This window comes from Aquarana catesbeiana, linkage group LG08 (genome assembly GCF_042186555.1).
Source record: "Aquarana catesbeiana isolate 2022-GZ linkage group LG08, ASM4218655v1, whole genome shotgun sequence".
Classification (NCBI taxonomy): domain Eukaryota; kingdom Metazoa; phylum Chordata; class Amphibia; order Anura; family Ranidae; genus Aquarana; species Aquarana catesbeiana.
Genome location: NC_133331.1, coordinates 266,783,766 through 266,808,004, shown reverse-complemented (window position 1 = coordinate 266,808,004; position 24,239 = coordinate 266,783,766). Strand labels below are relative to the sequence as shown.

At 43.4% G+C, this 24,239-nt stretch overlaps 1 protein-coding gene across 1 annotated transcript in view; it reads left to right on the top strand.

The window, feature by feature from the left end:
* The window catches only part of LOC141106414 (pendrin-like), a 134,308-nt gene extending 110,389 nt beyond the window's left edge, over window positions 1–23,919 (top strand). The window contains exons 13-21 of the mRNA XM_073597183.1: window positions 455–561; window positions 7,118–7,187; window positions 7,275–7,367; window positions 8,393–8,488; window positions 14,477–14,716; window positions 17,947–18,001; window positions 18,186–18,331; window positions 20,065–20,127; window positions 21,573–23,919. Of these exons, the coding sequence (XP_073453284.1) occupies window positions 455–561; window positions 7,118–7,187; window positions 7,275–7,367; window positions 8,393–8,488; window positions 14,477–14,716; window positions 17,947–18,001; window positions 18,186–18,331; window positions 20,065–20,127; window positions 21,573–21,596 (894 nt within the window). The 3' untranslated portion in view covers window positions 21,597–23,919. The remainder of the gene's footprint in view (window positions 1–454; window positions 562–7,117; window positions 7,188–7,274; window positions 7,368–8,392; window positions 8,489–14,476; window positions 14,717–17,946; window positions 18,002–18,185; window positions 18,332–20,064; window positions 20,128–21,572) is intronic.
* The last annotated feature ends 320 nt before the right edge of the window (window positions 23,920–24,239 follow it).

Here is a 24,239-nt window from a genome sequence, read left to right as displayed (position 1 = left end):
AGATGGTGGACTACGATGTAAAGGGGGTGGCACTGTGATGTAAAGATGGGGGACTGTGATGGAATAATGGGGGACTGTGATATAAAGGGGGGACTGTGGTGTAAAGATTGATGTAAACATTGGGGACTGTGATCTAAAGGGGGGAGACTGATGCAAAGGGGGGCTGTGATATAAAGGTGGGGGACCCTATATTGTAAAGGGAGGCTGTGATGTGAAGGGGGCTGTGGTGTAAAGGGGGAAACAATGTAAAGAGGGGATTGTATTGTAAAGGGGGCTGTGATGTAAAAGATTGCGCTGTGATGTAAATGGAGGGGACTGTGATGTGAAGGGGGGCTGTGAGTTGAAGGGGGCCTAAGCAATAGCACCCCTACTGGAAGAAATATTTACTGATTGGACCTCTATGAATTTAAAATTATTACCCCTGACATACAGAATATCTTGTGTTCTATTTCAGCTGATCTGGGTGTTCACCTGTATCGCAGCCATCATCCTGGGTTTGGATTTGGGGTTATTGGCTGGATTGGTGTTTGGATTGCTCACCGTCGTTCTCCGAGTGCAGTTGTAAGTACACTCTATTTTCATTAATATCATGAAAACAAAGTCTCATCTGCAGCACTTTATCCTTTATTTTCAATCTTCATAATGCTTTAATCAGTACAACAGTTTCGGACCCCAGAAGGATTCTTCATCAGGTACAAGAAGCATTAAAGAGCATAATACAAACATGTGTTTAAATCATATTTCATAAGATATGATTTAAACACATTTTTGTATTATGCAGTTTGATGCTTCTTTTACCTGATGAAGGATCCTTGTGGGGTCCGAAACTGTTGTACTGATTAAAGCATTATGAAGATTGAAAATAAAAGATAATCAGTACAACAGTTTCGGACCCCACAATGATCCTTCATCAGGTACAAGAAGCATCAAACTACATGATGTTAAAGCATTATGAAGATTGAAAATAAAGGATAATCAGTACAAAAGTTTCGGATCCCACAAGGATCCTTCATCAGGTCCAAGAAGCATTAAACAGCATAATACACTCTCCGTGTAGTATTAATAAAAGGCAATGTAAAAAAAATTATGAGACACAATCACATGAAGATTGTGTAACAAAAACACTACTTAAGGTGGCATCCTTCTGATGGCACTCAATGGAGGTGTATGGAGGGTGGATAGGCAGCTGCTCTGTATCCACCCTCTAATCATTTCCATTGAGTGCCATCAGAAGGATGCCACTGGTTGAATACCTAGAGTAATGCTATGAGTAATGAGTATTGGCAGGAAAACTCCAGAATTCACTTGAAGGCGAGACACTGTACAGGTGTATTCCCTTTGTTGGATCTATTATATTACAGTGCCTTGAAAAAGTATTCATACCCTTGAAATTTTCCACATTTTGTCATGTTACAACCAAAAATCGTAAATGGATTTTATTGGGATTTTATGTGATAGACCAACACAAAGTGGCACATAATTGTGAAGTGGAAGGAAAAATATAAATGGTTTTCAAATTTTTTTACAAATAAATATCTAAAAAGTGTGGCGTGCATTTGTATTCAGCCCCCTTTACTCTTAAATCCGTAATTAAAATCTAGTGGAGCCAGTCGCCTTCCGAAGTCACCTATTTAGTAAATAGAGGCCACCTGTGTGTAATTTAATCTCAGTATAAATACAGCCGTTCCATGAAACCCTCAGAGGTTTGTTTGAGAACCTTAGTGAACAAACAGCATCATTAAGGCCAAGGAACACACCAGACAGGTCAGGGATACAGTTGTGGAGAAGTTTAAAACAGGGTTAGGTTATAAAAAGGTATCCCAATCTTTGAGCATCTCACAAAGCACTGTTCAAGCCATCATCTGAAAAATGGAAAAGCTCATGGCACAGCTGAAAACATACAAAGACATGGCCATCCACATAAACTGACAGACCAGGCAAGGAGCATTAACCACTTGCTTACTGGGCACCTAAACCCCCCTCCTGTCCAGACCAATTTTCAGCTTTTAGCGCTGTCGCACTTTGAATGACAATTGCGCGGTAATACAACACTGTACTCAAATTAAATTTTTATCATTTTTTCCCCACAAATGGAGCTTTCTTTTGGTGGTATTTGATCACTTCTGCGGTTTTTATTTTTTAAAGAAAAAATGTATATATTTTTATATATATTTTTTATATTTTGTTATAAAATTTTGCAAACAGGTAATTTTTCTCCTTCATTGATGTACGCTGATGAGGAGGCACTGATGGGCACAGATAGGTAGCAGTGATGGGCACTGATGGGTGGCAGTGATGGGCACTGATGGGTGACAATAATGGGCACAGATTGCTTACACTGATGGCAGCACTGCTAGGTGGCACTGATTGGCACCACTGGTGGGCATTCATAAGTGGCGCTTGTGGGCATTCATAGGTGGCACTGCTGGGCACTGGCAGGTGGCAATGACAAATGGCACTGGTAGGCTCAGATGAGGCATATGTGCCTCCTTCCTCTTCGGGACCGATGTTCCATTAACATAAGCCGGTGATCGGCTTTTTTTTCTCCTCACGCTGTCAGCGCGAGGAGAAAACGAAACAGATTACCGAGCTTTTGTTTACATCATGTGATCAGCTGTCATTGGCTGACAGCTGATCACATGGTAAGGGGCCGGGATCGGCCCCTTACTCGGATCTGTGATCATCCGAGTCTCCGTGACTCGGTGATCACAGCTCCCGCACTGCGCGCCCTGCAGGGTGCGCGCGGTGCGCGTGCACAGGGGAGGACGTCCCATGACGGCCTCCCGGAAATTGAGGTCCACCCTGTGGCCGTCATGCAGCTATGGCCTGGACCTCAACTGGTTAATCAGAGAAGCAACCAAGAGGCCCATGGTAACTCTGGAGGAGCTGCAGAGATCCACAGCTCAGGTGGGAGAATCTGTCCACAGGACAACTATTGGTCATGCGCTCCACAAATCTGGCCTTTATGGAAGAGTGGCAAGAAAAAAGCCATTGTTGAAAGAAAGTCATAAGAAGTCCCATTTGCCGTTTGCGAGAAACCATGTGGGGGACACAGCAAACGTGTGGAAGAAGGTGCTCTGGTCAGATGAGACCAAAATTGAACTTTTTGGCCTAAAAGCAAAACGCTACGTGTGGCAGAAAACTAACACTGCACATCACCCTGAACCATCCCCACCATGAAACATGGTGGTGTCAGCATCATGTTGTGGGGATGCTTTCCTTCAGTAGGGACAGGGAAGCTGGTCAGAGTTGATGGGAAGATGGATGAAGCCACATACAGGGCAATCTTAGAAGAAAACCTGTTAAAAGCTGCAAAAGAACTGTGACTGGGGCGGAGGTTCACCTCCCAGCAGGACAACCATCCAGCCAGAGCTACAATGGAATGGTTTAGATCAAAGCATATTCATGTGTTAGAATGGCCCAGCCAAAGTCCAGACCTAAACCCAATTGAGAATCTGTGGCAAGACTTGAAAATTGCTGTTCACAGACGCTCTCCATCTAATCTGACAGAGCTTGAGCTATTTTGCAAACAAGAATGGGCAAAAAATTCACTCTCTAGATGTGCAAAGCTGGTAGAGACATCCCCAAAAAGACTTGTAGCTGTAATTCCAGCGAAAGGTGGTTCTACAAAGTATTGACTCAGGGGGGCTGAATACAAATGCTCGCCACACTTTTCACATATTTATTTGTAAAGGATTTGGAAAAACATTTATAATTTTCCTTCCACTTCACAATTATGTGTCCCTTTGTGTGGGTCTATCAAATAAAATCCCAATAAAATACATTTACATTTTTGGTTGTAACATGACTAAATGTGGAAAATTTCAAGGGATATGAATACTTTTTCAAGGCACTGTACAGTGGGGACGAAAAGTATTCAGACCCCCTTACATTTTTCACTCTTTGTTATATTGCAGCCATTTGCTAAAATCATTTAAGTTTATTTTTTTCCTCATTAATGTACACACAGCACCCCATATTGACAGAAAAACACAGAATTGTTGACATTTTTGCAGATTTATTAAAAAAGAAAAACTGAAATATCACATGGTCCTAAGTATTCAGACCCTTTGCTCAGTATTTAGTAGAAGTCCCCTTTTGATCTAATACAGCCATGAGTCTTTTTGGGAAAGATGCAACAAGTTTTTCACACCTGGATTTGGGGATCCTCTGCCATTCCTCCTTGCAGATCCTCTCCAGTTCTGTCAGGTTGGATGATAAACGTTGGTGGACAGCTATTTTTAGGTCTCTCCGGAGATGCTCAATTGGTTTTAAGTCAGGGCTCTGGCTGGGCCATTCAAGAACAGTCATGGAGTTGTTGTAAAGCCACTCCTTCGTTATTTTAGCTGTGTGCTTAGGGTCATTGTCTTGTTGGAAGGTAAACCTTCGGCCCAGTCTGAGGTCCTAAGCACTCTGGAGAAGGATTTCGTCCAGGATATCCCTGTACTTGACTGCATTCATCTTTTCCTCGATTGCAACCAGTCGTACTGTCCCTGCAGCTGAAAAACACCCCCACAGCATGATGCTGCCACCACCATGCTTCACTGTTGGGACTGTATTGGACATGTGATGAGCAGTGCCTGGTTTTCTCCACACATACCGCTTAGAATTAAGGCCAAAAAGTTCTATCTTGATCTCATCAGACCAGAGAATCTTATTTCTCACCATCTTGGAGTCCTTCAGGTGTTTTTTTAGCAAACTCCATGCGGGCTTTCATGTGTCTTGCACTGAGGAGAGGCTTCCGTCGGGCCACTCTGCCATAAAGCCCCAACTGGTGGAGAGCTGCAGTGATGGTTGACTTTCTACAACTTTCTCCCATCTCCCGACTGCATCTCTGGACCTCAGCCACAGTGATCTTTGGGTTCTTCTTTACCTCTCTCACCAAGGCTCTTCTCGCCCGATAGCTCAGTTTGGCCAGACAGCCAGCTCTAGTAAAAGGTTCTGGTCGTCCCAAGCGTCTTCCATTTAAGGATTATGGAGGACACTGTGCTCTTAGGAACCTTGAGTGCAGCAGAAATTTTTTTTGTAACCTTGGCCAGATCTGTGCCTTGCCACAATTCTGTCTCTGAGCTCTTCAGGCAGTTCCTTTGACCTCTTGATTCTCATTTGCTCTGACATGCACTGTGAGATGTAAGGTCTTATATAGACAGGTGTGTGGCTTTCCTAATCAAGTCTAATCAGTATAATCAAACACAACTGGACTCAAATGAAGGTGTAGAACCATCTCAAGGATGATCAGAAGAAATGGACAGCACCTGAGTTAAATATATGAGTGTCACAGCAAAGGGTCTGAATACTTAGGACCATGTGATATTTCAGTTTTTCTTTTTTAATAAATCTGCAAAAATGTCATCAATTCTGTGTTTTTCTGTCAATATGGGGTGCTGTGTATACATTAATGAAGAAAAAAATGAACTTAAATGATTTTAGCAAATGGCTGCAATATAACAAAGAGTAAAAAATTTAAGCGGGTTTGAATACTTTCCGTCCCCACTGTATATGGACTTTATTTTTATGAACATTGCCTTAACCACTTGCCTACAGGGCACCCCCTTCCTGGCCAGGCCAATTTTCAGCTTTCAGCGCTCTCACAATTTAAATGACAATTGCGTGGTCCTGCAACGCTTTACAGAGACAGAGACTAGCGCTGTCAATAGCTGAGACAGGACAGCAACCCTGGTTGTTCTGCCGCTGGTCCACAGTGGTAGTATTCCTCCATCCACCTGGAATGTGTAGATGGGGGAATTGGATCATTTGTTTTTGTTTTTTTTCATTCAACCTAATAGTTGAATGAAAAAAGTGATCAATGTATGGGCTACCTAAGTGCTAAGACCAGCCATAGACAGTTTAAATCTCGGCCAGGTCATCAGGAACTGGCTGAGATGTGAGCCATTAACGGGCAGGCTGAATGTACCAAGTTGATCGATTGACTTGGGTACAACCAGCCTGCTGGATACTCTTATGATTATCGTTAGCGGTCGCAATAACCGCTAGTGATAATCACCGTTTGTCGGGAGAATACAATTGCTGGGCAGGAGGGATTCCCCTGTCACTACAATTTTCAGATAGGAACTTTTTCCAACCGAAAAATAGAAACCCGGTTCTCAATTTTTTGCTGGTGGGAATTCCGTCAGCAAAAGTCCAATGGAGCATACACACGGTCACAATTTCCAACCAAAAGCTCTCATCAGAGTTTTGTTGGCGGCATTTCCGATCGTGTGTATGGGGCATTAGTCTTAGGACTAAAATGGCATTTTAGTTTTAGTCCAATTTTAGTCTTCTGCAATTATTTTAGTTTTAGTCGTATTTAGTCGACTAAATCTCCAGTACATTTTAGACAACTAAAACTCATTTTAGTCGTCTAAAATCTAATGGGTGTAATTAAATTGTAATGTATTAGTTAACATTTCTCTACAATTTCCAAACTCATTATATACTGCTGGAGTGAAAAATCTCGTATGTTATTTATTATGGTATTGAGGTATGAACATGCACTACAGACCAGTGTTAATTCTGAAGTCAACTTTCAATTTAGTTTTAGTCTTAGTCTTTCGACTAAAATGGCATTTTAGTTTTAGTCGTATTTTAGTCATCTCAGTTGTTTTAGTTTTACTGTTGCAACACAACTGGGTGAGCTCCGGAAGCAAAGCTCTGCTCCCCAAGCCCACCCTATTTTGAAGCCTATAAGAGCCTCTGGCCAGGGGCCGGGCACATGGATAGGGAGGACGGAGGCGGTGTTGGGGGGGGTGCCCATGCGCCCACAATGCACAGGCTGCCACTCGACTGGACAGTGAAAGGAAAAGCAGCAGACTGATAAAGCTCATGTCTCTGTCACTCTGCTCTCTTCTCCTATCGGCATGCTTTTTGCACTGCAGCACAATTGATTGGCTCCTTGTGCTGCTTCTCCCTCATGAGTCTGAGTTCTGCTGTATAGGGAAAGGAAAAGGCTGAGACCGGGTCAAATTTAGATACTTACACTGCTTGTATTTAACAAATAAAAACTTGATAAATTATTTTTTTTATTAAATTAATGAATTTGTTCATTATTTTATGTATTTTGCACCTTCCTGGGGTTTAGCTTTAAGTTATGTAATTTTTTATCATTCTTTTTTTTTAGCCCTTCCTGCAGTGCTCTAGCAAACATTCCTGATACCGAACTCTACAAAAATGTAAAGCTGTACCAAAACGTATGTACACTCCAACATGTGTTTCATGGTCTCAATCGAAGAAGACATAGGAAACACTACAATTTAACTCCATAACTTCTTTTCCAGCTTGTAGAGCCAGAAGGGGTGAAAATCATCCGGTTCTCCAGCGGTATCTTTTATGGTAACATCGAAGGGTTGAGAAGTGGCATTAGACGAATTGTGAGTTAAACAATCGTACATTTTTCTATGAAGAATACATTTAGAAATACGAAGTTAAAGCTTCTATGACATTTTAGTGATTGGGGTTTACATGTTCATTAATCAGTTCCCACCCAGGCCAATTCTGACATTTCTCTCCTACATATAAATATCTGTATTTTTTTGCTAGAAAATTACTTACAACCCCCAAACATTATATTTTTTTTTAGCAGAGACTCTAGAGAATAAAATGGTAGGTATTAAACTTTTTTATGTCACCATTTTTGTGCAGTGGTTTTTCAAACGCAATTTTTGGGGGGAAAAAATACACTTTAAGAAATTTTTTTGCATACAAACACTATATAATACCCATTTTCTTTGTTAAATATAAAATATGATGTCCATCCGAGTAAGTAGATACCTAACATGTCATGCTTTAAAATTCATTCAAATTTAAATAATCGTCCCTTCTGGTTTCCGGGGTCACAGAGAGGGAGGAACAAGGTCAGTTCCTCTCTCTCTCTCTGTAGTGCCGCCGTTGCTGCTGGTTGCAGAGCCCAGGAAAGCGTCGGCAGTGGGAGGTGGGGGGACCCCTTTCTGCCGCCCGCAGAAGGGATCGTGTGGCTGTTCAGCCACTATAGTCACTTTTGCCTTACATGGCATCACCGGCTAAAAATTTTTATAACCACTTCAACCCAAGGACATCATATGATGTCATATGGGCGGAAAGTGGTTATGGAACTCCCAGAGCATTTGGGGTTAGCTATATAGACAGCGTGGAATATACTGCCTGCTTTCAAGCTAATGTTTTGATTGAAAATTTGGACTGGACCATCTGATAAGGCATAAGTCGTTAAAAATGAGTTACTAAGTCCCTTACTGTATGTGTGTAAATTGCTGCTGGAGCTACTGACCTCCATAAACAGTGGGCTTGAATGGGAGACTAGAGCTCCACCTACTGGCTTAAAAGGAAAGTTTTCAAGATTTACTGTATATTCAATATAGAAGATCCACTGGTATTCATTACTTATGTTTGAATTTGGCAGGTTGGATTTGACTGTGTCCGAGTTTACACAAAAAGGACCAAAGCCCTTAGCAAGATTCATAAACTTATCAAAAAAGGAGAACTTACAACTACCAAGGTGAGCTTACATTCTGAATGATACAACATAAAAGTGTGAGCGCTGGGTCCAACACAATTGGAAACAATTGTAGCCCCCCAACCCTGTTGCTCTCAATGAAGAGAGAAAAAATTAGTATACAAATGTTGACATAAAACCAAAGCTAGGGTCTAAAAACAGGAATAATATAATGAGTAATATACAGCAAACGGGCAGTTAACTGCCAAAGACTGAGATCACTAAATTATAGTCCATGACATATGCTGGCAACTGTAGAAGGCAGCCCTGTAGATGGGAAGAAGCAATCCTCTGGGTACTGAAGAAAAAGAACAACAAGGGCACCACTCTAAGTGCAGTATTTAAAAACAGATTTAATATATCTTTAAAATGGGTACTCACAAAAGTACACGTATACAGGCGTGTAGATAGCAATATTAAGATGATAGATATCCCGGGGGTAGTGTCCAATCGCATCTTTCAGTGGCGGTGTCTCTGGCAGAACAGGCTTCACTGCTGGATGGTCAATGTTTCCTGCTGCGGGGAGCGCACTGCTCGTAATCAGGAGAAAGGGGTCACTTCCGGGTTCGTGCAGGGATAAACAGGCGACGCGTTTGCGGAGCTACGCTCCTTCCTACATTCTGAATGATGTCTGAAGTTTGTTACAAATGTTGCGATTGACCCAATCCTGGATCAATCCTGTAACCTTGACGGAAGGCTTGGACTAGCTACTTGACAACAATAGTGTACGACTTGGCTCAGTTAAGAATAATTCTTATGTTAGTATGATGACTTAGGAAAATTGATTTGCTAACCTGGTGCCATCCACATAACAAATATTCACGGGCAACAGATGTTTCTGTGCTAGGAGCGCACTCACTGCGCTCTCTAAAAAACAGTGACCAAACTGTGAATAACCACTCCCAGTCCCTACTAATGATCTGAAGCTCCCGATCATGCGATGACTGTGATAACCAATCACAGTGGTAAGGTTATAGGGCAGACCTTCCTACTCCCCCCCTTCCCAGGGTGTATCTCACGGTGAGGCTCGGAAATCAGTAGCTATAGCAGCAGAGAGGCACTCACCAACCAAAAGGATAAGTAAACAAGCAGGTCACCCTGATGAAGCGGGCTCATCCAAGATTTGGTTTCTAAGCACTAACTAGTCTTCCTCAGAGTTCCTGATGGTGGAGATGGGTTTTGCTACGTGTTAGTAACAAGTTGTGGTCTTCATGATCGCCCCACCATGAGGGAGCAAGCCTAAGTCTAGTAACAGATATAACAGGTACGGTTCAGGCAGAAGCGTAGTCAGTAAGCAAGCCAAAGGTCAGTAACAAGAAGTTGCAGGTTGGGATCAGGTGGAAACATAGTCAAGGAACAAGCCAAAGGTCAGTAACTAGTGGTAATGCATATAATGACAGCTGCAGGTAGGCAAAAGAGCAAGATATCGACTGGAGAGAGCACAATAATCTAGCAAATGTAGTGCAGATACCTGGCTTAAATCGGAGAGGTCATGGGAGGAGCAAAGAGTTCAAGGTTCACCAGAAACATGAGACAATGGAAAAAAGTCCAAAGGATCAGAAAGGGAGCTGTCCAGCATCTTAGGTGTCTCAGTCAGAAGAGCAACTGCTGGACACTGCAGAGGTTGTGGGTTCAAATCCCGATCCTGGCAGAGTAATAGCCCAGTTAATGGTATGCCAGGGCTGGGCAGAAAGGGGTTAGACAAAAAAAATGTTAAATTTATTAAGATCCTTTGTTAGGGGGGGTGATTTTCCAAAGTAGGGACACAGCAATAAAAACATATTTGTTCTGGTGGCCACTGTCACTGGGACAGAAAGTGAGGGAAATCCAAAAATGTTGGAGTTCAACACAGCAAGAGGTGAAGGATAGTCCACCAACAGGGACACCTGTTCCTGTGACAGCTTTCTAAAAAGAGAATTTCATTCACATAGAAGCAATCTCCTCTTATTTCCTGTTGTGTCTCCAGGAGAGGAAGTAAAGTTAAATCTCCCCAATAGGACACAGGCAGCAAATAAATAAATAAATAAATAATAATGTAGCACCCTCTACCTTAGGTAGGTAGGTGCTAGAGCAGTGGGCCTGTTTGTTTTTGATCTGGGGGCAGGGGAGTTGTTTAGTGTAGCAGCAGGTGACTGACATGTGCTTCAGCTCTTGGGCGCCTCCTCTGGTTTTCAGAAGATTCTGGAAAAGAGGCAGGGCAGAGAGCTGGAGTGACATGGAGTGTATGTGGGAGCCCTGACCAATCCCCAACTAGGATTGGAAGGGGGCAGGCCTCCTATATAAAATAATGGTCAGCCTGTTGTGGTAGGAGTTGTCGGGTGGAAGAACTGAATGATGGAGTGTTAGACTGTCGTGGTCAGAGGGAACCCCCTTTCTGGAGGTGGGTGAACTCAGGCCTGGAGCTCGGGAGCTGGGAGGGAGCCTCTCTCTACACAGTCATTGAGAGGTGTCCTGAAACAGGAAGCAGGAAGAGGACAGTTGGGAGCACTGCCAGGCAAGTCATTCAGGAGGGATCCATGTCAGGGTCGGTGAGTGAGAAGCACAGTGTGAAGCTCTGGGAGAGACATGCCAGGATTTGGATGTGGAGCTCAAGGGAGAGACTGTGTGGTTGTTTTGGAGTCAAGCGTTGCAGCCACGAGGGCTGGCAGGATTTGCATCGGACGTGCTGGGAGCAGGAGTCCCCCAAGTGTCAGTTAGCACATTTATTCTTCTCAACTAAAACAGTTGCTACCACAAAGGGGGCTGCAGACCCTTGCCTGTAAAGGGCTACTAGAAAAACATTAGGACTTATTCAGAGCGAGGCCTAGCCATGTGCTAACGGTGACAGGAACCTAGATTTGGACAGTGAAGTGAAGCAAGTGATCTCAAGTAGTGTGCTGGAGGGCATGTGCAGAGGAAGAGACTGTCAAATCTAGACTCAACCAATTTTGATTTCTTTAAGAAGTATTCATCATATGGGCATCCCATGTCCCTTTGCCCCATCCAAGTTTAATCCCCTAATAAAAACAACAAAAACAAGCAAGAGACAGTAAATTGTCTGGGAAAGTGTGCCAAAATGGATGTCTGACTCGCAGGGTGATATGTGTGGATGTTAGAACACGCAGTGACCCCATGGCGGCACCACTACAATAATATTAATAAAAATATTAATAAAAACAAAATAAAAATTAAAAAAAATAATAAAAACAGTAATATTAATAATAACAACAACATAATGACCTGATAAAGGTTTCAACTATTCCCTGCTGTATCTAAACTAAAAAGAATAGTAAATAGATATTTATAGGGTGTTTTTTTTTTTTTTTCATAAAACAGAGAAGGTGCCTCTAGGTGCAGTATGACAAGGATTTTAATGTAAAAAGCGGTTAAAAACACTTACAAGATGCATAAAATAAACAAACTCATCGATCCCGAAAGCAGACATTCGTCTCCTGTCTCCGGGACGGGGCGCCTAGCAATTAACAAAAATCACAGCTCCACACCGCTGGTGGGCTGTGAGACTTGCCTCGGGACTGTGACAGGAGACCTGCCAGATGTTTGCTTTTGGGATTGATGGGCTTGTTTATTTCATGCATCTTGTTAATGCCCCGTACACACGGTTGGACATTGAGCGGACATTCCAACAACAAAATTCTAGGATTTTTTCAGACGGATGTTGGCTCAAACTTGTCTTGCATACACACGGTCACACAAAGTTGTCAGAAAATCCGATCATTCTGAACGCGGTGACGTAAAACACGTACGTCGGGGATATAAACGGGGCAGTGGCCAATAGCTTTCATCTCTTTATTTATTCTGAGCATGCGTGGCACTTTGTGCGTCAGATTTGTGTACACACGATCGGAAATTCCGACAACGGATTTTGTTGTCGGAAAATTTTATAGCCTGCTCTCAAACTTTGTGTGTCGGAAAATCCGATGGAAAATGTGTGATGGAGCCTACACACGGTCGGAATTTCCGACAACAAGGTCCTATCACACATTTTCCGTCGGAAAATCCGACCGTGTGTACGGGGCATTAGTGTTTTTAACCGCTTTTTATATTAAAATCCTTGTCATACTGCACTTAGAAGTGCCTTCTCTGTTTTATGAAATAAATTAAAAAAACTGTTGTGGCATGGCTGGATTTCACTGGAGCCTGTAATCACACAGGGGTTGGCTCCCTTAACAACATTCCTCTCTTACGCAGGGCATTTTCTTATGTTTCCTGTTCTTAACTGGCTTACACTACAATTGTATAACAAGGTGTAAATGTAAATGAGATTGCTATTCCTACTGATAATGAAAAAAAAAAAAACATGGTCAGTAATTAAGGGAAAGGCACCCATAGACACATGGCTTCTGAGCCCAATTTTAAACCTGCCCCTACCTAGAGGTGAGGCCTTGTAAAGTTCTCCCCTCCAGCAGGGCCAGTCCTATCATGGGTCCCAGTGGGTCCATTGGACCCAGGCAGCACTTTTGAGAGGGGCAGCAAATTAAACCACAGCCGCCTCCCCTTCTCTTCTATTTACCCAGAAAATTGATGACCAAGATGTTTTTTCCAGCAGTTTTGTGTGTCATGATAATGACAACTGCCCACTGGGCCACTCCACCTTCCCCTATACTACTGTAGCCTGCCCCTATACTACCCTAGCCTGTCTATATACTATCCTAGCCTATCCATATACTACCCTAGCCTGTCCAGATACTACTCTTGACTGTCTATATACTATCCTAGCCTGTCTATATACTATCCTAGCCTGTCTATATACTATCCTAGCCTATCCATATACTACCCTAGCCTGTCCAGATACTACCCTTGACTGTCTATATACTATCCTAGCCTGTCTATATACTATCCTAGCCTGTCCATATACTACCCTAGCCTGTCCATATACTACCCTAGCCTGTCCAGATACTACCCTTGCCTGTCTATATACTACCCTAGCCCACCCCTTGCAATTGAACATAATGGTATGTCATATAATTTTACATATAGACAAGGTGCTGTTGCATGTAAATCTTAATGATTAATTCAATTTTTGTTTTTTAATTATCATGATATAAAATAATGGATGTGAGGGCCTTTAGGTGGGCGTGATTTCTTTTTTGGGAGGGGTGGGGGGCAGCATTTTATTTTTGGACCCAGGCAGCACAATGTCTTGGGCCAGCCCTGCCCTCCAGTGCTACGACATTTGAAGTCACCTTCATTGTTCCATCACTGGTGCTTCCATCTTCTCCCCGTACTCTTCCACGATTTAGGAGGCTGGGCCGGGATACATAGCTCCCGTACATGGGAGTTAGTTAATCTTTGCTACCAGTACTTACTGCACTGAATTGCACATGTACAACTGTCAATGTGCAGTTCTTAAAAAAAATGCTTGCAGGTGGGGGTAAGATTGTATTGCAGAAGAGACATACAAACTCTCCTCTACTATAAATATATATCTTCCACTTTAAATACTACTTCAGCTTGACGACTGATGATTTTGCCTGCTTACATCTTGCTGTTGGCTATTTAGAGTGCATCTAGACTCAGAACCAAAAATGTAATATATTGCAGATTGGAAGTCCTTAGATGTGGTGAATACATGAGTTTTTATTTTTCAGGCCTTTATTTTTTTATTTTCCTTGGCTGTTCCTGAGAATAACACACATCCTGTGCATAGGGGTTATGCTAACTCTTCCACTGTATCTATGGAAGGATCCATGGTTGCCACACGGGCTGGACTTTAAACACATCTGCCTTTATTTATCCCAGTTGCACTGGAGGCTGATGGGATTATTGGTTTATAAAAGAAAGGCTGTTTTTGGGCAAGGTCAGCTGGTAGTACTTGCCAAAAATGTTCTTAGGTTTGTATGAGGAGTGGCTTCACTGACCATAAGGACGGTGAGAGGGGCTTTTTATGTTAAAGGCTACTTTCTCCACTTACTGTATATTAGCAGTCCGTTGACTTCTCAATATAGCTGGCCTGTTAATTGGTATTAATTATCATGTCACATATCTCTTCAGAACGGAGTCATCAGTCCAGTCGGCATTGACAACCTTGGCTATGATTCAGCCGAAGATCCAGAAGACCCTGACCATGAGATGGACGATGGAATTGAAACAAAGGAACTAGAGATCCAAGTAGATTGGAACGCTGACCTACCTGTCAAAGTCTCCGTGCCCAAGGTGTCCATTCACAGCATCATATTTGACTTCAGCCAAATAACATTCCTGGATGTGGTGGCCGTCAAAGTCCTAAAGCTGGTAAATATCCTATCTATCTGGAAATCTTATGGCACATTCATCTTTAATGTTGGATAATTGGTGTTATTCAGTGCCAGAACAGGGTCATCTCGCACCCAGGGCGAAGATGTCAAACTGCACCCCCGCCCCCAAAATGTATGAGCATAATGTGTCAGCACAAATCTGCATGCTAACCCCCCAAAGCAGTGGCGGCTGGTTGGAGTTTTTTTTATTGGGGGAGGGGCAGCAATTAAACCGTAGCGGGCTTGGGGAAAGCTACTCCCTCTCCTGGAGCAGCTTCCGCTGAGTCTACTCTCTCCTCCTCCCGACGCTAGGTGTCCAATAAGGTTGCCTGACGTTTTGGCCAATCAGGAAACAGGTTTCATACCTGCTTCCCGATTGGCCGGGAGGAGGATCAGTGTTGCAACAGTAAATTTTTATTCGCTGTTGCAACACACCTGGGTGGACTCCAGACGCAAAACTCTGCGTACCGAGTCCACCCTATTTTGAAGCCTATTAGAGCCTTTGGCTCTAATCAGGTGCTTAAAAAAGAAACCCTGGCTGCTCTAATTCCCGGTGTCCCGAAAGGGGCCAGACACATGAATAGGGGGCGGCAGTGGATAGATTCATGCTATGCATACATCTATCCGCTGCATATAGGGGGTGGCGAGGACAGGGGGGGCGGTGCCCAGGCGCCACTAATGGACGGGCCACCCCTGCCCCAAAGCATATAATCCCTTTGGAAGACAAAATTTGCCCCAAACAAAAATTTCCCTTCCTCTCAGTACAATTCCCCCCTGCTGAAATCCCCCTTCCCAGCACAAAGCTTTGACCCCCATCCCCCCTCCCAGCTCAAATCCTCTCTTTCCCCAAATCTCTCCTCCTAGCACAAATCCCATCCCCAAAATCACCCATCCTAGCACAAAACTTCTACCCCTCAAAGTTCCTGTCCGAGCACAAATCCTCCCCCCAGCACAGATCCCCCCTCCTAGCTCAAATCCTCCCCCCTCCCCCAAAATTCCCCATGAGCATAAATCCTCCCCCCAGCACAGATCCCCCCTCCTAGCTCAAATCCCCCCCCCCCCCCCAAAATTCCCCATGAGCATAAATCCTCCCCCCAGCACAGATCCCCCCTCCTAGCTCAAATCCCCCCCCCCAAAAAAAATTCCCCATGAGCATAAATCCTCCCCCCAGCAACAAATCCCCCCGAATCCCCCATCCTAGCACAAATCTACCCCCTAATTTGCCCTCCCAGCACAAATGTCCCTGGTCTGCCTCTTATATTGGATTGGATTTTAGTTCTTTCCATCATGGAGGCTCAGCATCACATACAGACATTATCTAGGGAGCTCTGTGTGCAAATATAGCCAGCCTAGGAAAGTCCACTCTTCTAGGCGGACACCAGCCCATGAAAGCATTTTGATATTTGCTCAACACCTCCAAAGAGCCCTCTCAATGCTTGCATCAAAGCAGATGGGTCTTGAGAGAAGTACTGAGGGTGCTGTGATGTTTTCAGGATGTTCGGTGGAAGGAAAGAAAACTGCTAGATTTCTCATCAACACAGTCAGTGTTGACTCCCACAGAGCTATTGGGCTCTGCTGGTAGGGAGCTTTCCCAGCCAGCAGAACACAATGGTTACTGCTAGTGGCTATAGCCGACAGGCTGCTTGTATTGACTTGGGTACAACCAACCTGCTAATAGATGGATCAAATCTCGGCTGCTCCCTGCTAATTTGTCCAAGAGTTGATCCATCTATGGAGGACTTAGATGCCTCAGTGCAAATATAATGCTACAAGGGTCAAGGCACCGTAGGTGCACAGCTATTTTTCAGGAGGAAGTCAAAACAAAACTGTTCTTTTTTTTTTCCAGGGTAAAATTAATCACAATAGACATTTATAGATGTCCCCTATAACATAACAAATCTTCACTTTTTCAGGTTCAGGTCTATTTTAATTCAGTAAACTGAATAGCATCTGCACAAGCCAAAGGTCAATGGCTAAGAACTTCGTGAGCAGATGTGGTAGGACGTGACAAATAGAGTTAGGGGTATGTAGACCTGGCCCATCTTAAGAGACCTGGCCCATCTTGTACTTCCAACAAAATCAGTGTTTAAACATTAACACGAGTTTGGGCACAGTGGCAGCGTTTGATGGGCACAGTGGCAGCATTTAATGGGCACAGTGGCAGCTTTTGATGGGCACAGTGGCAGCTTTGATGGGCACAGTGGCTGTGTTTGATGGGCACAGTGGCAGCTTTTGATGGGCACAGTGGCTGCGTTTAATGGGCACAGTGGCTGCGTTTAATGGGCACAGTGGCAGATTTGATGGGCACAGCGGCAGCTTTGATGGGCACAGTGGCTGTGTTTGATGGCACAGTGGCAGCTTTTGATGGGAACAGTGGCTGCTTTTGATGGGCACGGTGGCAGCTTAGATGGGCACAGCGGCAGCTTTGATGGGCACAGTGGCTGCGTTTGATGGGCACAGTGGCTGCGTTTGATGGGCACAGTGGCAGCTTTGATGGGGCACAGTAGCAGCTTTGATGGGCACAGTGGCTGTGTTTGATGGGCACAGTGGCAGCTTTGATGGGGCACAGTGGCAGCTTTGATGGGCCCAGTGGCTGTGTTTGATGGGCACAGTGGCAGCTTTCATGGGCACAGTGGCTGTGTTTGATGGGCACAGTGGCAACTTTTGAGGGGCACAGACAGTGGCTGTGTTTGATGCACAACTTGAACTTACTTAAGTAGACAGTGTTAGACTTACTTGAGGCCGCCGGCCTGGTGCAGTACAGTGTGTCACTCACAGCAGCAAGGCAGTGCCAGCTATCAAGGGCTATCTTTCCGCTCCGCTCCCTCTCCACGCTGTATGAAAAACATGGCAGAGGTGGGCGGAGCTTGTTCAATAGCAGCTGGGGAGGCAGCGGCGTGCTATGAATGCTGGGGCGGCCGCGGCCTCTGACTGACGTCACTGGTTGCTAGCTAGTCGGCGATTCTAGCTAGTGAGCAACCAGTGCAGTCAGTCAACTTAAGCAGCAGATTGCAACCTTGAGGATCGGCCCTGGATGGGGCCCTCCAGACAAGTGCCCAGCGTGCCCAGTGGAAAAAAACGGCCCTGGTGTAGACCTCTCATGAAAAGGACCTGTGAATTAAAATCCCACCACTACATATTCCTTACTAGTTTCCTATATATACTTATGTTGCAATATCTTGCCTGGAACAAAAAAAGAATGTATCTTATGTGTGATTTATTTTCCAGATCTTTAAAGAATTCAAGAGAATTGATGTAGATGTTTACATTGCAGCTTGTGAAGGTACGTATAAATACCGCTCTAATTAGTTAATCAAAGAGGGATGTCAAAGTGCATTAACACACAGAAGGCAGTAAAAAACAAAAAACAAAAAAACTTTCTTTATTTTACCTGCTAAACAAATCAAAGCTGATACTGGACTGGTTTGCTATGGGTTAAGGTGTGCTTACATCTTCACGTTTTACAGATTCTGTACTCCAAAAACTGGAAATGTGCTCCTTCTTTGAGGCTGCAATCAGTTATGATATCTTCTTCCTTACTGTCCATGATGCTGTCCTACATATAGAACATGACAAGAAGTATAAACCTGGACACGATCCTCTTCTAGAAAAGGTATGCAGATCACCAAAAAGTATTTATTTAAATGACAGGATTCTCTATCGGAAAAAGGCGTACCATAGTACTGTGGGAGTCAGAAAAGCCATGGCTGGAATCTTATAATGAGAAAAAAACACCATAGTGCAGCAAAACAAATATTTCTTGGTAGAAAAAAAAATGGCAACTCACATGTAGTGAAAACATATGGGCCTGTCATGTGGTCTAAAGCTGTTATCTGTAGGATGGTGCGCAGTGTAGCAGGAGTCCTAAGCAGCTCTGCCAACCCAGGTAGACTCAAAGCTTGGTAAGCAGATCTGAAGACAGTCCAGCGTGACGTTGGAAACCAAAGGGCATCAGAGTGGCTTGGCTACGTGTTTCAAAGCTGCTCAGCCCCTTCCTCAAGTCTCTCAAGACGCTTGAGAAAAAGGCAAACACTATAGCCTTTAATGAAGTGTTTCCTACCTTTACCTACCTGTACCTCTAGACATATCTCTAATCTCTTGATAAGACAAAGTTCTGACATTTCAGTGTTGTATCCCCACTGTAGTCCATTCCCATTTGGTGCTCAGTGGGAGTAAAAGTATTACAAATAGCCTGTGGTCAGTAGGAGAAATAGTGACCCATCATTGGTACTAAGGGGGAGAACTAGTTCCTTATCATTGGTATCAGTGGGAGGAATAGAGTTTTGATCATTGGTATTAGTGGGAGAAACAGTTCCCCATCATTGGTATCAGTGGGAGGAATAGTGCCCCATCATTGGTATCAGTGAGAGGAATAGTGTCCGATCATTGGGATTAGTGAGAGGAGCAGTTCCCCACCGTTGGTATCAGTGGGAGGAATAGTGCAGCATCATTGGTGTCAGTGAAAGGAATAGTGCTCCATCATTTGTATCAGTGGGAGAAAAAGTGCCTCATTGTTGCTGTCAGTAAGAGAAATTGTGCTTCAATGTTGGTGACAGTGGAAGGAATAGTTATTCATCATTGGTATCAGTGGAAGGAAAAGTGCCCCGTTGGTGTCAGTGGGAAGAATACTGCCCCGTCACTGCTGTCAGTGGGAGTGAAAGTGCCTTATTGTTTGTGTCAGTAGGAAGAATACCTACCCATCGTTGGTGTCAGTGGGAAGAATAGTGCCCCATCGTTGGTGTCAGTGGGAGGAATAGTGCCCCATCGTTGGTGTCAGTGGGAGGAATAGTGCCCCATCGTTGGTGTTAGTGGGAGGAATAGTGCCCCATTGTTAGTTTCAGTGGAAGGAATAGTGCCCCATTGTTGGTATCAGTGAGAGGGATACCAGCACTATATTGGGGTCAATGGGAGGAATAATGCCCCTTCATTGGTGTAAATGGAAGAAATAATGTCCTATTGTTAGTGTCAGTGGGAATAAAAGTGTCCCATTGTTGGTGTCGGCGGGAAGAATACTGCCCCATCACTGGTGTCAGTGGGAGAAATAGTGCCCCATTGTTTGTGTCAGTGGGAAGAATAATGACCCATCGTTGCTGTCAGTGGAAGGAGTTATGCCCTACTGCTGGTGTCAGTGGGGGGGGGGGGTATAGTGCCTCATATTCATGGGAGGAATAATGCCCCAAGGGCCAGAAAAAGGTTAGCAAAGGGCCACATCTGGCCCACGGGCCACAGTTTAAAGACCATTGGTTTAGATCACTATAATCATCAGATATTATCTCGCCAGAAGCAAAGAGTTAGTATGTCTTTTTTGATCAACATGAGTATTTCATTAAATTTGTTTTTCTATAGATCTCACTTATGAAGGAATCCAATTATTTGCCAGAATACCAGGAGCTACAGGAACCAGACGAGGTTAGTGCCATATCTCCTTTTGATGGAACATGTTATCCTTACTGAGAGATACTCTCATGAGAGATTAATAGAGACCGTCTTTACTGAACTCTTAAAGAATCTTAGTTTTCTGGCTGTCTTTCTGATGCTTTGACCTCAGTACTATCTGAATGGCTGACCTAGAACAAGTATAGAGATAAATACCGGGAACTTTTAGAGATTTTTCTGACACTCATTTACAGCATGCGTGTTCCAGGATTGTGACTTAAACATACTGCAGCTAGGCACAGCCAGGCAATATTTCCAAAAGGAGGCCTACAGTGGCATCCCAAATACACCTCTCATGACTGAGTCACTTTAAAGGCCACCTACTTTAACCCTAATCCCTTCCTGTAGTGTCTGTGTGCCTCCAACTGCCAGGCATGTGTGCAAAAATTTGAATCTTATCCAATTCACCCATCTTGTTGGCATGTCATACCTGAAGAGGCCTGAGCTATCTAAAGAACTTACCAACATATCATGCCTTGTTCTATACTGTGTCTATGTTTGAAGGAGGCCAACTTGGTAGAGGAGCAGAGCTTAGTTAACGATGACTTGTGATCTTATAGCTGGAAAGGAAAAATGATCAAGAAGCAGCAGGCGAGGTGCAGGAAGATCAGATCCACATAGGTGATGAAGCAAAAACAGGGGTATCTTTGCACTGTGGGTCCTCAGGTAGAGCTTTTTCTCCAGCAAGGGGAACAGTGAGTAGCACAGAAGTGAAATCACCAAATCTGACTTGAAATCTAGTAAAACTAGCAGTTAGAGACAGCAGTGCATTAGATGATCTCACATTGCAAAAATACTGTGGATACACAGTACAATGAAAGTGCACTGCTATTTTTTAGGAGAAACTCCAGACAAAAACGTAGATTTTTCAGTGTACTGCTTTCAAACAATTAATATTTTTAGATGTTCCCTATAACATAGCAAATTGGAACCTTAATTTGCAAGTAGTGTGGAAATATGACTGACCTAATGCTACTACTCACCTTTTCCAGTGCTGTATCCTGCTTTCTCTTCCATTTTGAATCTCTGGTCTCTTTGGAGTTGAACGATGACCAACATCATCCCAACTCAACTCTTAAGAGTATAGGTTGGGTGACGTATCCATGGCAGCCTGGCTTCACAAGAAGTGGGTCCAATGATGCCACTTGTCATTCAACTCCAGGAGTACTGAGTTCCACCAGTATCTCTGGACTGTGTAGTGCTTAAGGGAAAGAACCACTCACCTCCCCCGCTGAGTAAGAAGGACCCCCTCCTGTCAACCATCCTGAAGACTGCAGAAATAGAAAAAGTCATTGGGGTTTTTGGATCTCTACACTTATATATATATACACTAAATATCAGTTAGGTCTGGGCTTTATAATATACAGTGTGGTAATGTCTTCTCTGTGTAGACCCTAACTAAGATCTTTGTTTTACAGGCTATGAGAGCATTGGCATTCTGAAGAAAAACAAGCATTTTCTGTTGGATATTGCACATTATGGACTCTTTCGTTACTCTTTTTGTTGTCTCATGTATCATTAAAATAATCCTACCAAAATGTATATAATCAGTTACTTGTGGATTTAAATACTTCTGTGGGGTATGTAAAAAGAATTGATGGACATCTGTAATAATCGAATTCTCTACTACTAAATTGTTCTCTCATTACTTAATTTGCTTTACTAGCAAAAGTGTAGGGTTGGGATATTACAAACTTTAAGGTGCTTTATTACAGAAATGTCAATAAGAAGTAGGAACTGTGTGTACAGTTTTGTAGAGAAGTAAGAAATGAATGTTTTCTGTGTGCAGGAGGGAGGGCTGGAATGTAGAATATGAAGGAGATACAGAATACACAAGGTATAACAGTGGGCAGCATATGTAGGAGAGAAGTGTGGAAGGTATAACAATGGACAGTATGTGCAATAGAGGAGTGCAGAGGGTATAACAGTGGGTAGTATGTGTAGTAGAGGAGTAGTGGGGGTATGACAGTGGGTGGTATTTGTAGTAGAGGAGTGTGGAGGGTATAATGATGGGTTGTATGTGTAGTAGAGGAGTTTTGAAGGTATAACTATGGGTTGTAGGAGTAGTAGAAGAGTTTTGAGGGTATAACGATGGGTGGTAAGTGTTGTACAGGAGTGTTGAAGGTATAATAGTTGGTGGTATGTGTAGTAGAAGATTGTTGAGGGTATAACAATGGGTGGTATGTGTAACAGAAGAGTGTTGAGGGTATACCGATGGGTGGAGTGTTGAGGATATACCAGTTGGTTGTATGTGTAGTAGAGGAGTGTTGAGAGTATAACAGTAGGTTGTATGTGTAAGAGAGAAGTGCAGAGGGTAGCATTGTGAAACTTGTTTTTGAGGAAAGGGGGAATAGTATGGAGAGGGGTACCAGGGAAAGTTAGGAAAAGAGTGTGGAAGGAGCTTCAGCATAAACTAGTGCTGACACTTGGGTACATGTATAACATGTAGTATACCCAAAAGCTGGTATACTACCCTGCTCTCTTCCCCCGGTGTTGTCTCACAGGGTCTCGTGAGTGGCCTCAACACATCTTGGCCATGTAGTACATTTTCTGAAGAAGTCTATCGTGAAGCCTGTTGAAGAACTACTTACCATCTGTACCTAATGTTTATTACCAAAGCTTTTGTGTAGCCCTCTGTAGTAATGCGATGTACCATATACTGTATATATACACGCAGTAGTTGTACCTTGTGGTATGGCATCCTCTAAATAAGATGTGATGGTGATGATCACCGATCAGCTTACTCACAGTGATGTATTTTACCTATGAAATCTTTTGGAATAAGATGGACACTGAAGGTCTTCAGTAGCATATGGTCACTTCCTAATGAACAATGTACAGTATGTTCTGGGTACTTGTCAGCATTGCAGGGCAAAACTCTGGAATGAGTTGAATCTACTAGGATACACATTCTTTCCTGTTAGATTTATTCCTGTTGGTCACATTCTCCAACAGTAAAAGGAAAATTTTGTATTTCAATCGATAATAAACACTGTCAAGCATTGAACTCATTTATCTAGTGAGTAGATGGTGGGAAAGCAGATCATTCGGATTCAGGCTCAGCATATTGCACTCAGAACTCATAGGAAACACTGGTGGAAGATCAGCTTTATATATGTGCTTGGATTCCAATTCCAACTCTTCAATTCAGTCCCATCCCTGGGCCTATAGCCAATGAGAGATACTCAAAAACACGGTGCTGTAACAAAGGTGATGCCTAAATTACTGAAAAAAACTCAGAAGGTCTAGTTAATTAACATTTGTCATTCCTGAAATCAGGCAGAAGACAAGTTGGCCTCCATGAGGCCTTACAAGCTTAATACTGGACTGACATTTCTGCTATGACAAGGAGAGAATATAAGTGAATAACAGTACACACAGCCCTCCCTGAGAGGAAAAGAAGCACTATTATAATAACTTAATTGCAAGAATCTGAATTTCTACGATTATCTGGTTTCGACTGGTTCTTTTTTAATTCTTTTTACACAAGGTTACAACATACACCCATAGTGACAATATTACATGTTGTCTATCAGTTATATAAAATATGGACTTCTTATGATAAGTGAATTACACAGTGTGGTGGAGCACTTTCCCTTTACCAGAACACTATTTACACCTAAAGATCTGCTCTAATTTTTATCGCATGGCCTGATAAATCCAAATGCTGTCTTCACCTAGCTAAGATTCATTGAGTGTTTTTTAGATTGCAAAATTTAAAGTGATTGTAAAGTCTCATTTAAAAAAATAAATAAATAACAAAAATGTCATACTTACCTCCTCTGTGCAGTTGGTTTTGCATGGAGCAGCCTGGATTCTCCTCTTCTTGGGTCCCTCTTCGATGCTCCAGGCCCCTCCCTCCTGTTGGGTGCCCCCACAGCAAGCAACTTTCTATGGGGGCACCTGAGCCGAGTCACAGCTCTGTGTGTCCATTCAGACATGGAGCCCTGACCTCGTCCCACCCCTCTCTCTTCTGATTGGCTAATTGACTTTGATTGACAGCCGCGGGAGCCAATGGCGCCGCTGCTGTATCTCAGCCATCCACGGCTCTCCTCCTGATTGGCTAAGACACTTGTGGACATCGC